The 15,977-nt window shown below is 43.5% G+C and overlaps 1 protein-coding gene across 11 annotated transcripts in view; it reads right to left on the reverse strand.

Annotated features, from left to right (window-relative positions):
• Positions 1–313: 313 nt before the first annotated feature.
• The window catches only part of gramd2aa (GRAM domain containing 2Aa), a 30,386-nt gene continuing 14,722 nt past the window's right edge, over positions 314–15,977 (reverse strand). For 6 of the 11 annotated variants that reach the window (XM_030377298.1, XM_030377297.1, XM_030377308.1 and 3 more), the window contains 10 exons: positions 11,984–12,041; positions 10,122–10,194; positions 9,452–9,555; positions 7,895–7,993; positions 6,687–6,758; positions 6,527–6,583; positions 6,169–6,376; positions 5,085–5,178; positions 3,287–3,391; positions 314–1,959 (listed from right to left, as the gene is read on the reverse strand). In XM_030377298.1, coding sequence (XP_030233158.1) covers positions 1,956–1,959; positions 3,287–3,391; positions 5,085–5,178; positions 6,169–6,376; positions 6,527–6,583; positions 6,687–6,758; positions 7,895–7,993; positions 9,452–9,555; positions 10,122–10,194; positions 11,984–12,041 — 874 coding nt within the window. In that variant the 3' untranslated portion in view covers positions 314–1,955. The remainder of the gene's footprint in view (positions 1,960–3,286; positions 3,392–5,084; positions 5,179–6,168; positions 6,377–6,526; positions 6,584–6,686; positions 6,759–7,894; positions 7,994–9,451; positions 9,556–10,121; positions 10,195–11,983; positions 12,042–15,977) is intronic. The other 5 variants (XM_030377301.1, XM_030377300.1, XM_030377303.1 and 2 more) reach the window with 5 other exon arrangements.

Genomic DNA, 15,977 nt, shown 5'->3' on the forward strand with positions numbered 1-15,977 from the left:
TCCTTTAATGTAGGAACAGTCGATCCAGCGCTCATTGTGATTTTAGAATGGTGACAACTATACTGGTGGTATAAACATCACAGTAATGCCATGCATAGTAATGAAACTATCACGAATAACTATATGCAACATTTGACAGATAACAGTCATCTTTCAAGGAGCTTTTTTCATTAACTAGCCCAATGCCCATTAGGCGGCAGTAGAGTAGGCTACCTTGAGCTAATGTAGTGGATCCCACAAAAACTCACAAGAATTTCTCTGGTACAAAAATTAGTAACTTGAACTTGATCCTTGAATTCAGCACAGACAAATATTTTTCCAAAAGTTTTGATTTATTTTACTAGAAACAACACTCAGTCAGTTTAATAAGTTAGACTAATTGCACTGTGTATCCATGAAGCCTTTTGAAATAGCAAAACAGCTGTAGTCTGTAACCAGGTGACTTCTTTCCAATTCCATTCAATACCTACAACATTCTTGAACATTGATTAGAAACAAAGTAATAACTAACTTATAATTAACCCTGATGTGCATTAATACATATTGTCCATATAGCATCCACTCTAAAAAGGTGCTTGTACACTAACCGCACAAACGCCAAAAACATCATGCCAGAGGGCCATTTTGGTTGGCTGTTGGCGAACAACTCAAAACAGAGTTGGCCAACATTCTAGGGTTTGTTGTTATTTGTTGTTTGCGGGGGCACTGAGCAAGCACCATGACTAGTTCTGTTGTGAGAAAGATAATATACATCTAATAAATAAGCCTCATCGAAATTGGCACAACATTGACTCAAAACACAAAAAAAACAGTTAAGAAGAAAGAAAATACATTGTTTTGAATTTCTGTATTCTTTGCAAACAAAATATGAAATTGAAATGGACGAGGACAGTTTCCTAGATTAGTCTTCTGTGCAACCTTTGAAATACCAAGTGACACAAATTACAGTGATACTACATTAGCATGATAAAAATAGACATCTCATAATAAAATATATTTATCTGTTGACAAGCATCGCCACGTCATTCACATCAAGAAACACAAACGCCAGTGGTGTTGATTGTGTCACAGTTCAATGAAATGTCACCAATCATTATCAAGTATCTGTGGCCTAACCACAACCTTTCATAATTACCTTTGACCTTTCATAATAGCCTTTGTTAGGACCAAACAGTACCTAGAATCAAGCAAAAAAAATTATAGATAAATGTAGTCTCATAAACTAACAACATGAACATACATTTGAAAACAACGGACATCCCCTCCAAAAGTGCATTGATGTTGGTGTCTTCAACCGTTACATAATTTAAAAACTAACACAAACTTGCATCTACAATGAATGTTACAAAGAACATCACTTCTGGACAAAATAAGCTAACAAAGACTATACACGGTTATTCCTCCATCACTGCCCCCTAGCGTCTCCCAAATCAGCCTTAATGTAACAATCTTGAAAAATGGGCAAAAGAGAATGTTGAAATGAATGTCCCTTTAAACTCTTCCCACCCTGCAATGCATCTGCAGTGTCCATCAGTCACAAGTATCCAGCATTGACTCATGGATGAATCAAAGCTAGTGACATCCTCCTTTTGCATTGTGAAATTACATTAATTCACATCTCATACAGGTGTCCAGTTTCCTGTGTTTCCATTTTCAAAAAAATAAGACAAACAGAAATGAGAAGACCGGATTTATAACAAATTACTGTACACATACAGTATTCCAAAAAAAAAAAAAATAGGCAGTTTGCATAGTTAGGAAATAATGATGGGAGAGTAGGATCCATTGTCCAGTGTAGAATTAGAGGATATATCTACCAATGCCTTTTCCAGGGTTAGTAATGTTATTAGGCTACATTTACTTTGCACTGTGCTGAGCAGTAGTAAATTGTTCTTGGTCCCGTTAGGATAGACATCCCCCTGACAGCGGGCAAGTGTCCCAGGCTGAAGCAGCAGTTACCTTGAAAAACCAACAACTCCGTTAAGGCTTGATAAGGTTATGTTATTTTTCAGCTCAGTTTTCTCATCTCTGAAAATGCTGTACAAAGCACACAGTTTCATAAAAGACGAATTGATGCTAAAATTGCATCAGCCGGGATGCAGGACCTACTCTATTGAGAAGGGCTGTTGCTAATAGGGCTTTGACTCCGAACTTCGTTATTCGAATATAATTAGAATATCAATAAATATATCAAAATTCGAACGAATATTAGGCAGCCCTTAATATTCAAACCTGTTATGGGCAGGCCAAGAGGGAGAGACGTCGGAGAACCCGACGCAGTCTATTCGTAATATTGTAATGACCACGGAAGAGGCAGTGAATGAAGTATTGATTAGACAGTGATTTATAGAAACCTAATAAACCGTTGGAACACGCAAGACCGGTAACCATAGCAACGCCGGTAAACAATCCCTCACGAAGCCCAATCCAGGTCTTACTGAAGGCATTTAATGGTCAAAATATTATTAATAAATATTCGAATATTAATAAACAAACAAACTTCGAATAGGATTTTTGGGCAAAAGTCAAAGCCCTAGTTGCTAATGACGATGACCAAAATTGGAATGAAAAAGGCAAGGAGAGGTGGGTCCGTACTGGCCACTAAACGAGGGAGGAGAACAGCATGCTTGCGAGACCGATGCGTGAGATAGAAGAAGCAGTAGCTTCTCAATATTCTCGGGGTAGGGCATTCAATTCCCTGCCAAAAAAAGTTCCAGGTTTGATCCCCAATCCCCAAAGCCTACCTGGCTGTAGGCACAAGTGACCATGTGAGTGTTTGCTTCAAAAAAGCGTACTGTAAGGGAGGACAAGTATGTTTCATTTGCGCGGTTCGGGCAAATTGAAATATAGTACGACAAGGACCAAAAGATTCCTAATTTTGGCCCATTTTGCAATCACAACCATATAATTATTATAAACAGTGATACTTTATATTTGCGAGACTTGCTTATATAGAAAGCCAGCAACAATGACGACTATCAATAATGTCAGTGAATGCAGAGAACAGCCTTTCCTCAAAAATGCAAGGTCACACATTTTGAGCATTCGACGATACGTGTGTCATGCGAACACGTGGATGCAGAAAATATGAATCCGGCTTTACAACCAGCATAAGCAAGCAGCAAGCAGTCTAAGTCCTAGTGGCTCACTAGTAACCTTGTATCCGTATTTACTGTAGTTTTAGATCCAAAGACCAGACATCTGGTGTCGAATAATAACAATAATAAAAGCTGGTGAATACTAATAACGTTCCTGATGGTCTGTGTGAGTGTGGATTCTTTCTCACCACTCTCGGAGCGGTATCGTGGGGTTGCTGAGGAAGGACAACTGCTGTTCCAGACTACACACACGGAACGCCAGGTAGCAGGAAGACAGGATGAGCAGGATGATGCTGATGGAGGAGAGATACAATGCGTCACAAAGAAATTCACAAAGAAACGTACATTCATCCCATTCAATTAAGACAAATAAAAAATAAATGGGAGGTAGGTAGGTAGGTAATGCACACACACACAATGTATAAAACCAAGGGGTGGGGGATCATTATTATTTCTACTGTTTCAAGTTTGATGGGTGACAAGGAGAAAGCGTAATTTCTGCTTGTGAACACCAGGTGGCAACATTTGACACTCGTTTGTAGGGATGAAATCTGACTCATTGCTTTAAAAGGTCCAATGGCTTGAAAATATCCCTTTATGAGGTTTCTAACATTAATATGAGTTCCCCTGGCCGTCCCCTGGTTCCCCTAGACGCTCCGATTTCTAAATCGGAGCGTCTGAACCGTGGTGCCTCGGCAGCGGGGGCGGGCCAGCGGGAGCTCCGCTGCATCGTCTGGAGGCGCACACAGCTTTTGGCCGTGATAATATATATATTATATGATATATGTATAAAATGATATTATTTAGATAAAGAGCTCCAGGACGCCCACCAGAGCACCCGGGGGTGTTCTAGAATATTTCTAGAACACGGCCAAAAGCTGTGTGCGCCTCGCCATTGCGATTCATCCACTGTAAACAGAGCGCATGGTACCCTGGCCACAAGCTGCTCAGGGCCACACCCCCAGCCTCCTCCTTGACCCGCCTCTAATAATGGCACGTTTGTGGAAAGCTCATTGTGGGACTGGCTCGTAGCGGCTGTAATTCTGCACCAAGGATGAATTTCTTGAAAGTCTTCAAGTACTGTATGAGGGACCCACTAACAGCTATATAAAAGCATTCATAAAGTAGCATGCCATGGGATCTTTAAGAGAGAACTGTAGCAGTGAACTACAATCTGCTGCGATAAGGTCTCAAAGAGCATTCAAAATATTAACTTGGCTTCAGCTTTTTTCTATTTCGGTAAAGCTATTCAATGTTTATCATTCTCCCTGCAGCAGTAGAGGGTCGGCTGTTAGAGAAAGCTCCCTTTGGCATCACCTTGTAGAGTATCACGATATCAGAACCAAGACAAGACACTCCCATCAGAAGAATTGAGTACTGTTGGAACGGTCAGACTAGGCAAAACCTAGGGAAATTACAATTATAATGACCTTGCGTTCATAACACCATTATGAAATACATTTCAATTGAGTTTATGTTTAAATCGGCATGTGAGGACACTGAGAATAGTAAGACATCTATTGATTACTTGAGAGAGATCCATACACGTTTCCATGGTGCCATTTTAAGATTAAGTGATCCGAGGTGAAAGCCCTTGGAAAAGGGCTTGCCCAGAACAAAAGGACCACATGGATTCATTCAGTTTCCTCATAATCAAACCAGCAGGCCAAATAGGGGTGACTGAACTAGGAAGCTTGAGGATGCTTGAGGTTTTAAAAAATGCCTTCTCAATGACATCAGTTTCCTGCTTCTCCTATAGACTCAAAGGGGAAAAATGACTCAATAAGCAGGGGATGATGCAGTGGGTAGGGTTTGTACTCCCATTACTCCAGCCTTACTGATACACCTCCCACCTTAGCTTATCTGTAGGTGTACTCCTACAGTAGTATCCCCTATAGTAAATATACATGACTAATAGGCTTTGTTATCTGTCAATCCGCTGAATCTATGAGGCAATCTGAGTGTGTGTTTTGTGTGTCTGCTCACAGCAGGGTGAAGAACTTGAGCAGCTGGTATTCCATCTGGCCCAACTCGCCCGTTGGCTCAGATAGAAGACCTCTCTCCGTCTGCAGGGCTCCTTCTGAGAGAGAGAGAGAGACACACACACACACACACACACACACACACACACACACACACACACACACACACACACACACACACACACACACACACACACACACACACACACACACACACACACACACACACACACACACACTTAAAAAAAGTAGGGTAGCTCTAGAAACTACGCACACGTAAAAAAAATAATAATGTGGCGTTAAAATGAGGATGGAATAGCTGTGTGAGCAGAGTGCTCTGTTTAAATTGCATGAGGCAGTGGCTGTTTAACTCCGCCCCCCCATCCGCACTGTTCAGTCACCACTCAGAGATTAAAGTGTTGTTGTGCTGTTGCATAAGAGAGACACTGGCGGCAATGAAAGCAACCACACTGTTCGGATGAGTGTGGGAGGACGGAAATTTGGGCACACACACCATCCTGGTACTCTAGAACACACACACACCAATCAAAAAACCTAAAATTGGCGCATGCAGACAGATTAAGTACAGTTATGCTCTTGACAACTTTTTTGTGCTAGGTCAGACCTATCAATAGAACAAAGCCAAAAACAAATGACGTCACTTATAAATCGGTGTCGTTGATGAGTGACGGATCCACAGTGTTAAATGGCCACAAATTAATTGCTCCGTAGATGCTTGCCAGTGACAATTGGAAAATGATGGCTCTTATTCAGGGTCTAAATATAAATATTATGAACACAATGGTGCATTATGGTGCAGTACATTATGTTACATCCTATCTTTTCACAGACGCCATCACGCAAAGCATTCGTGCCATTAGTAGACAAGCCTGCGGTAAATGGCGGATCAGCAGGTAACATCATTTACTTTTGAAGAGCAATTGAGAGGGTAAGGGGTCATTTGACATGCAAAAAGCTCCTATGCAGGTAGCGACCCATTGCAAAAGGACTAACAAGTGATAAAGGCTGAGGAAAAGCTGGGCAGGGACTAGCTCCGACAGGCGGTTGGCGTTTCCTTGTAAAGGCACCTGGTGGTTGCTCACCGTCCAGCGGCACAGCCTTCTGGAAGGCTGGGTCCCCGGTGCTCAGGCTGCTGGTGGAGTTCCCCAGGAGGTCCGGCAGGGTGGAGGTCACGGACACCACCGAGGGCTTCCGGCGCCACTTCAAAACTGCCGGGAACTCATCCACTGCCGGGAACTCATCCTGCCGCCACGACATCATCGGGGGTTTAGTTAGCTATTATGATGACGGACAGATTGATTGATCACACCGATTTTATGTTTGGCCAACTGTGTGAAATTACGTTCATTATTGTTGTTTTTCCCAGCTGAGAATTCAGATTTTATGAGCAAAACATCTAGATGGCAGTCTTCCAGAGCAGCTTACCAGAGACAGAACAGGTTCCTCCATGTATTGCTTCAGGCTCAGACTCTTTCCATTCACCTGGGGGAAAAGGACACGGTGCCCACTTGTTACTTGCGATGTACGTACATCTCACTATCAAACAATAACGTATACATCAGTGTGTATGTGTGTGCTATCCTACCTGCAGATGGGTGCATATCCGCCGTAGCACGTCGTAGACGCTGTCTCTGGACAGCAGCGAGACAAACACGTACTGAGAGAACGAAGCAGAGAGCAGCCGTATAAACACAGAGCCCGACAGCTTGGATTGTCAAGTGTTTGTCGTCTAACTTAACCGGTGCTATAAATTGTTATCACTAGCCCACATTCAGAAGTCCACTGCTAAACCCAAACTAGTGGAAAATGCACTTGCACTTTGTAATCACGACAGACTTCCTACACAAAATATTGCTGAAGCCATGCTTAGATTGTCGGAAATAGATACATCATTATGTGAGAACATTATTACAGGAAGATTTGGTCGAAACAGTTGAACTGGTTGATCAGTCAAGCATTCATCGGATATTTGAGCTCTATGACAATCCTTTTTCACTGATCAAATAGCTCAAGGAAAGACATATGATATATTGTTTTTCTGCCAATCCTTACACACTCTAGTTACGTACGTGAACAATTGCTGGTTAAAATGGAACAAACACTTTTCATAGAGGTTTCATCATAGTACAAACACAGCTGTTACACATAAACAACACTTTATGAGTCTTCTTGCTTAATGTACCAGGGGCAGGGCTGATAGGAAGTGAAATGATCTGTGCCTGAAATTATTAAATACATTCGATGACACCATAGAGAATTGCCTTCCTTGACAACAATAAAAGGAGCGGAACTCGCACACCATGTAGCCGATGCAACAATACGTTTTTATTGCATAAAAGTGCTACCCAAAGTGCGTGCAAAACGTTTTCAGTCCCATTCAGACCATCCTCAGTGCAAACATACAAAGGTAAAAGATTTCCTTATATAGACTAGTTGGCAGACATGTCCATCAAAAGGTCAGGTAGGTTGACGTGTTGACTAGACATTTTAAAAAGGCACCGCTCACCTATTTTCACTTTTCTTGACAACATACATGGCCGAGCTCAAGCCTGAATTCAGGCACCCCGCCTGAACTCTATCAGGCCTGACCAAGGGAAGGGTTAGTAGACTTGTGTTTAAGGTCTACTTCCCGTGACCTGGTACATAAGAGAGCAGAGCCTTAACCCACAGTAATGAGCGACACCTGTCTTTGTCCTATGATGACTCCTCTGTGAAAAGGGTCCATTACAATGATGGATGCTTGGGAGTATTAATACAATCCACCTCCGGGGGACAGTTCTAGCGGTTGGCTACCTTCTGGCTGGTGTCCGTGGTGATGGCCAGACCGTTGGGAACCAGACCAGCTGTCCTGTGCTTCTTCACCAGTCTCACAGAGACCACAGGGATGGCTACCTGGAGGGGAACCGAGAGAAACAGAGGGAGTCGGTATGCATACCGGAAAACTGTTGTTGCGTTACGGGTAATACCGGGATTTTTTTTAAACCTTTGCAATCACTTCCTTTTTTTTTAAATTTATTTTATGTCATGCTGTTCAAGTTCTGAGCTCCTCCATGACACTGAAGTCACAATCACAAAGACTACAGACAGGAGAGATACATTAAGCATGCTCATGAGTTGCTATTAAAATGCTGTACAGGGAAAATTAAGTGTGCGTGTTCTCCCAATAGAATTTTTTTAAATGATACACAGACTATTATTATTCATGGAATAATAAAGACATAATTACAACTAAACCTTCACATTAACCTAAAGTGAACGCTAAAAATACTTTGCTTTTGTTTTACAGAACTACGTACAATATTGGTCTGCATATGGTAACTGTAGATGCCCTGGAGCCGTTTCCGTGTGGATAGTATATGGACAGTCATACTATGTTTTGATGGAAAGCTTTGCAGAGACTGGGTCTACAGCTTGGAATGCTGTTGTAGGCAAACTGGTAAGTCTCTAGCTGAAATGTAATACTGCCTAGTATCTATACATAATATTAAAAAACAAACTTTTCAACTTTGCAAAAATTAGCTTAAGGCACTACAGTATATATAAGTAGCTTAAACTAGTGCTATACTATTTAAGTTGCTTTAGTTACTACAGGACATGAGCATCAGCCCTAAGGCCAATCCTGCAGACCACATTTGCCAGTTCAAGTAGTCTGAAGAGCTTACATTTTGAAACCTTTCGCCACAATGTACAGCAAGCCGAGCAGGTGTTGGAGCCCCTGGACACTGCACGTGCACGTGCACACGTCACACACACAGCTAGGTAATTTATTTATTTTAACCTAGCAGAACAGCTAGTTACCTAGACAGTTAGTTATCTAACCCTTGAGAACGCTTACATTTTCTTTTTATTATTTTATGCCAGAGCCCCTTTTGTCTTTCATTTTTTGGAATTTCCGTCGTAAATGATCTGGTGCCTAGCAACCCAATAAGGGAGCCAGCTAACAAAGAGAAGCTGGAGGAGCCAGGTTGCATTACAGGATGCCCAGACACCAGAGAAAGAGGAGCAGATCCTGGAAGACAGAGAGACAGGTGTCTTGTTTCTGCCAGAATGCCTGGAATGCTGAGCTGAACAAGACGCTTATTGTCAGGCTTGCTGGGATTTGATGGGGAATTGGAAGCAGGGCAGAGAATCAAAGGCAGAACATGTATTCCCTAGCTCACGTGCAGGGATTATTTTTAGCCCTTCAGGCTTTCCCTGGCTGTCATTACGATCTGGGTCTCACCTGCCACTGTCAAACGTCTGCCAGTATGTTGGTGTTGGTGTGTCAGTGTTTGTGGTGTGTCAGCGTGTGGACCCTAACAGGGCAACTGTGGTCGTGTCAGTCAAACATTATGCGCCGTCGTGCCTCACCTTGATGTCCTTGCCGAAGAGGTTGGCATAGAAACACAGCCAGTTCCTGGATATGTACAGTCTGCCTTGCAGCAGGATGTCTCTGAGGAGAGCACAGGAGTACACTGAGAGAGTGAGAATGAGAGAGAGTGTGAGTGGGAGAGAGATTGTAGTAAGGAACAGGTAGACACAATAAAAACACAAACTGTGGTAAAATGCAACATTATTAACATAGTTACAAAACATAGGGTGAGGTTTTAAGCAGAAAGACCAAGCGTTGCAACATGTTCAACGATAAATTATTAGTAAGGAGGAAAAGCTAGTTAGTTGGAGATCGGACAAGGTTCTCGATTTCCCTTGATTAGAAACAGGAGATATGCAAGTTGGTTAACAGCAACGTTCCCGTGATGTCGATCAATTAATGATACACCCAAGCACCAAACAAATGGTCTGATCTGCAAGCATTAATCTATCAACTGTACATGAGGTCCATCTAGCATGCGCAACCATTGAATGCTTTCAAACAGTTTGTTCATATGAGTTGGTTAAAATACATACAGACCTCATATTATGTAAGAGGGGAGAGGAGAGATGAGGGACAGAGGGAGCGAGCGACAGAGCGAGAGCCAAAGCGAGAGAGAGACAGCGAGAGAGAAGGAAGAGACTGAGTGCACGAGCAGGCTGCCGGTACCTTTCATGAGGATCTCGTCCTTGGGCACGCACTGGAACAGCTTGTGGTACTGGGAGTTGTACTTGCTGACAGTCTGTGCAGAGGGACAGGGCAGAGTCATGAGCAGCTCCTTGGCTGTGCCGCCGGCCTGCACCGCACCAGCCCCAACAACACCACCACCACCACCACCACCACCAGTATCTCCACCAGCGCCGGAACCTCTGCTGCTCCCGCCGGCCACAGCCGCTACCCTGTTCCGCAGCGGCCGCGAGCTCTGCACCAGGCTCAGCACGTTGGCCCCGTACACGTGGGCACACTCGCGCACATCGAAGGCCTGGAGCACCCCGCTGCAAGACACACACTGCACCCCGCGCCCGCCGCCACCACCCCCCCCAGGCCACGGTGAGAAGGGGGATGGGGGGGGACTAGCCTACATGCGCACGTGAACCTGCAGGACACGGCTAGGGTGGCACTAATGCATAAGCTACCGTTAGCACGGGGGAAAAGTCTTTGTCGTCTATGAGGGAGACTATGCACAACAAGCACAGACAGCACACTAGGAAAACTCAGCTAACATCCCTCACCTGCTCCCCCATCCCTCACCTGCACAGCCCCCTCGGAATGCCCTCTTACTCTTTATCTCTCACAAGAAGAAGTGTATAAGTCTTTCTTTGCATGACATGTTTCACATATAATTCCCAACTCCCCTCTTTCATAAGTTAGTAAGGCGATTCTACACAACCAGGCAAACCAGGCCGTTTAATGAAAAACAAATGGTCTCGCCTTCTCACTTTGATTAGCTCCGGCGCGTATTTCTCACTTCCATGTCTAGCCTTTGGTGAATAAAGGTTGTGTTGTATCTACGTATGCATCGTTTCCCAGGCCAACAGCAGTGGCGCTGCAGTACCGGTAGTGTGTTACAGCTACCCACACAGCCTCCTCAGCAGGCTGAGGGACAACCATCCATTGGACAGCCGTCCCTCTTGGTCATAAATTGCCAATAATTGTATTTATAGAAATTTCGGCTACAAATATCCTTTGCTAATTTTCAAGTTAAAATAGCCTCACCGGTGCCCCACGAAAAGGCAAAAAAAATAAAGTACATCCCCGTCGGATGTAATGGTCGCTTTATGTAGTTATCGACTATGTATGATTCCCTATTCAACAGCCGCCATTCCCTTCCATTCCTTATAGTCACTCAAAAGCTGCACAGAACCACATGTTTAACTTAAAGGAGTACACACTTTTCATCACTCACTAATACATTGAAACGGGTATACATACCAATTATATTTTTGAAAAACATTTGAATAATTGACAATCAGAGATTGAAATTGCTTTACAAATTTATTTTAAATTTATTTACAAATGCTTGATGTAGGTTCTGAACTTAAAACGCTAACTTGAGGAGGGAACTTTCAAAGAACAGCCGTCTAAATAGAGAAGGTTTAAGATTCATAGTCCTCCTTTAGTGTAAATTACATGAACAATAAGTTCCGACAGGTGAAATGCTTGGATCCTGCCTTGACCTATAACATGGAGCAACAATTTTAGCCCAATGTGAAATTGTTCGAAACTCAAGGATTTTGAGAGTCAATTCATTTGAACCCAAGCATTTGCCGTTTCAAAAAGTGTTCACATGAACCGCAGTTACTAAACAAGGGCAAAGCACAGAAAGCGACTATATTTTGCAATTCTGTTGCGACACCACACTGACACAGTGCTATCTCTGAGTGTGTTCTGCAACCAGCTAGAGTTCTCAGTGTTTCATTCATGACTAAGATTTTAGTATGACATGTGATGTTGCTTTTCATTTCGTCAAATCATGGTTGCAGACATCCTGGCAGAGGAAACACTGCGTGAATGTAAGCCAGTGCACTTACCGAGCCCCGGTAGCATTTCTTCACATCTTCATAGGATAGGTCTTCAATCAGCTGAAACCTACAACCAAATGACCAAAAGTTATACCATTAAACAGTTATGCTATTGTTATTTGCTATCAATTGTGTTTCAATTAAATTGTTTTGCTAATGAATGTATGTACCTTCCATGATAGGATTGGTTTGAAGACTGCAATGGCAACATGGGTGGATATTGAATGACGTCACCCAACAATGTTTTTCACTTAAGCTCAGAGTCATAATCCTCTGATGTTCTCCAGCCGGCCAGTTGTTTAAGACTAAGAGTAATGCATTGAGCGGGTTAACGCAATGCGTGGCCACAGAGGCCATCAACACAAGCTCCACTCCAAAATTATAACTAGCGATGGCGTGTGTATGTGTGCATATGAATGTGTTAGTGTGAGTGAGTGAGTGAGTGAGTGAGTGAGTGAGTGAGTGAGTGAGTGAGTGAGTGAGTGAGTGAGTGAGTGAGTGAGTGAGTGAGTGAGTGAGTGAGTGAGTGAGTATGCTGCTGACTATGTACATTTGTGCACAGCGTGTTTTGGCGCCATACTCCCAGTATGTGGAGTCGGGGTTATAAGGAGTATACATAGACAGGTTAAATGTAGCTGACGAAATATGAAAACCCACAAACGCATTAGACCTTCACACCATTTTAGACTCCTAACCACCTATTCTGCTTCAGGGGCACCCACAAGCGCTGCTTTTGTTTTCTCTCTCTTACTCAAATAAATACTCACACTCATATCATTTGATACAAACATAATGCTGAGAAACCCCATCTTCATTGTTCTGATATATATATACACATGTGCCTTGTGCCTGTCGTTTCGACGGACAGAAAAGTGTGTACTTCACAGATGTACCCACGATCAAAGTCAATGTGATTGTATCGCCGGCGTGTAAATGATCGTTCTTATCCTGCGGGGTTGGGTGTTAGTGTCCAGTAATATGGGTTTTTGCAACAGTCAAATGCAACACAAACAAAGCAGTGTTTGTGTACTCCCTGCGAGATGTTTCTCTTCACACAAGGTGCCATTATGCTAAACCTGCCAATGCTCTGTTAAGTGGTTGGCTTTTAAGTGTTGGTACTGAGCCAAGTCAGGGTGAAGGGGACATTGTTGACGTCAGAGGCATCGCCTCACCGGTGCCTCTGTTGCGTGGGATACAGGGAAGCTGGGAGTGGGTAGGGGGGTTAGAGGGAGATAGAGAAACAGACAGAGAGAGTGTTGTGCCATATCCTCGCCACTAATCTTTGGTCTCTCAGGGAGGGGCACGGGGGTGGTCTCCTGACAGTTGGAGGAGTGACCCTGGGGAAGCTAGGGCCCAATGTGCAACGGTGCACTGCTGGTGGCGAGCTGGCAATGGGTTGGTGGAAGGCCAACAACTTGTCCCAGAGTGCAGGAACACTGAGATTGGAGAACTGGCTCATGTCTCTGATTCAGACAACTGTGGAGGGGTGTGTGTGTGTGTGTGTGTGTGTGTGTGTGTGTGTGTGTGTGTGTGTGTGTGTGTGTGTGTGTGTGTGTGTGTGTGTGTGTGTGTGTGTGTGTAGATCAGAAGCTAAACTTCACAAAAATGTATAAAGTATAAATAGACACACAATGTATTAGATGATTAATGTATGGTGACCAAGAAATGTATTACAATGACAAAACCAAAAAAGAGTGGAACGATACAAAGAGATGGAGAGAAAGTAACATAATCAAAAGCAGACTTTTGATGTCCACGGGGAAAATGGGGACCTGCTGTGAAGGCCACGCAGCGTTGCGGGAGAGGGACCTGGCCTGTTGTTTACTGCCACAGCTGTGGAGAGGGGCGCGCGGCCAGGTGCTGCGACCCCCTGATGAAAGGCCCGGCTGTTAGACAAACACGTCGGCCCATTGTTCTGCTCAGTGCACAATGGCCAGGATAGCAGTGCTGGCCGTGGCCAAGCATTGTGCGTCAGCTCCATGTTGCTTTTAGTCTGCGCCCCGACCCGCAACATGGCCTGCTTTCCCCCAAAAGGGCCCGTTGTTCAGATACCCCTACTACAGATATTCTACATGAGGTTACAACACACAAAGCACTGCGGCTGCTTCTTTAGTCTATATGCAATTGACCATGTAACAATATAACTGTGATGGAAGATAAAGCACAAAGCCCTTATGGCCTTTGCCGTTTGTTGTGCTTGATAGGACCATATTAACTCAAGGAACGATGGCTCACCCTGCCACGACATGTACACACAACCAGCAAACTCTGCATCTGAAGCCACTGATGTAAAGTATTTGTCTGTAATGAAAGTATTTGTTTAGCGGTATAATGTGGTGCATAATATGTATTTATTAAATGTATAACCTCTGCCCATGCAAGGATAAAACCCAAACTTCCAGTCTAGTCGTGATCCACAATCTAAGAAGATCATCGATCTATTCTCAGACAAGTCTGTGCCCCTTCCCTTTGAACAACTAGAACAAATTCAACAGCCGCCAAAACACATTCTAAAGAATGTTTTTTTTGCGACTTGAGATGCTAGCACACGCTGTGGTCCTGGACCCGGCGAAGCCCACCAGGAGAACATGCTACCTCCGCCGCCTTGTCTGCCACGGCGGGGACAACAATGGGCCGGCTTGTCTCCGTGTTCTTCCTGCCTGCTGCACGGCGCCTATTAATAGGCTCCGCGGTGGGCCGGCGCTCCCAGGTGAGGGAGAACGCTGCGCTTATTGAATACACAGGCTGCTCTGTTGAGCCGACTCTCCCGTATGCACCTCCCCCACACCCCAAGAGTGTGTGCACTCTCACTGTAAACAGCCTCTAGACTGTCCCGCTTCGTCTCTCAATTCATTCTGTTGTTCAGTCCACAAGAGTCAGAGGTTGACAAAGCAAACATGGCTTTAATGAGAGTGAGTAGGAAGCTGTGGTTAGAGAATAAACGTATCTTCTGACAACGCCTAAAATTAAGCCGCATCTTGCAGAAGACTTGGCAGAAATGGAATATGATATTCATAACTAGAAAATGCATTTCCTACAGAAAATTTGGTGAGTGCTGTAGTGCAAAGTGAGGTTGAAAATAGGTTTTAGTAAAGCCACATTGTTTAAGACGTAAAGAAATGTGAAGTGGCTTAAATCAGCTGAAGGGATTTTAACAGATTCTAAATGGGAGTAAACAATGTAAATATGCAGACCATTCAAAAAAATCATAATGGTTTGAAACATATAAAGTGAAGAGTTAAACAAATAGCTAATGTGATCAAGTTTGAATTCATTTTAGATAAAATATAGAAAAGCTGAGCTGGTGTGTGTGTGCGTGTGGTAACTTGGAAAGGTATGTTATTGACCTCATTTCTTGACTAGTTCATCAAAATAAACTCACAAAATGATGAGGCTTATACCGTTGCACTCCTTTGAGACTTAGCTTTCATATGGCATATCGTTTGAGTAGATAGTATGAGGTACCAACTACAGACTAAAAGCCAAATCAACCAACCCGCCCAAAACTAACTTATTACTATATGGGGTACACAAGGAACCCAGTGTTTCCCCCAGTAGTGTATAGCTAAGGCCTTAACAACAATAGGGCCCCGCCTTGACTACCAATGTATAATAAAAAAAATAAAAAAGTATGCATTAACATAGTACAAAACTCTCGTAACCCCCGCTGCAGGACCACCTTAACTAAGACATTTTCTGGGGGAAACACTGGAACCTCTCATCTATCTCTCCGCCCGAAAAAGCCCAATCTGGCAACACCGAACATGATGATAAAAGATAGTTTAAGCATTGTTGTTAGCATGGGTCTTCTACCGCATATGTAGCAAGCTAGCCACTAGCCATATAAATGGGGATCCCCACAGATTTTTTTTAAATTAAAAGCCTTAATGTCGTAACCATCCAAATCATACGTACCACGCTCCGTTATATTGTTAATTGATGGCAGTTGCTCCTGTAGAAGCCACACGTTAATCGGGGCTACATCTGTTTTTTTAAACGTTTA

The sequence above is a fragment of the Gadus morhua genome, chromosome 14, assembly GCF_902167405.1.
Source record: "Gadus morhua chromosome 14, gadMor3.0, whole genome shotgun sequence".
In the NCBI taxonomy this organism is placed as follows: Eukaryota; Metazoa; Chordata; class Actinopteri; order Gadiformes; family Gadidae; genus Gadus; species Gadus morhua.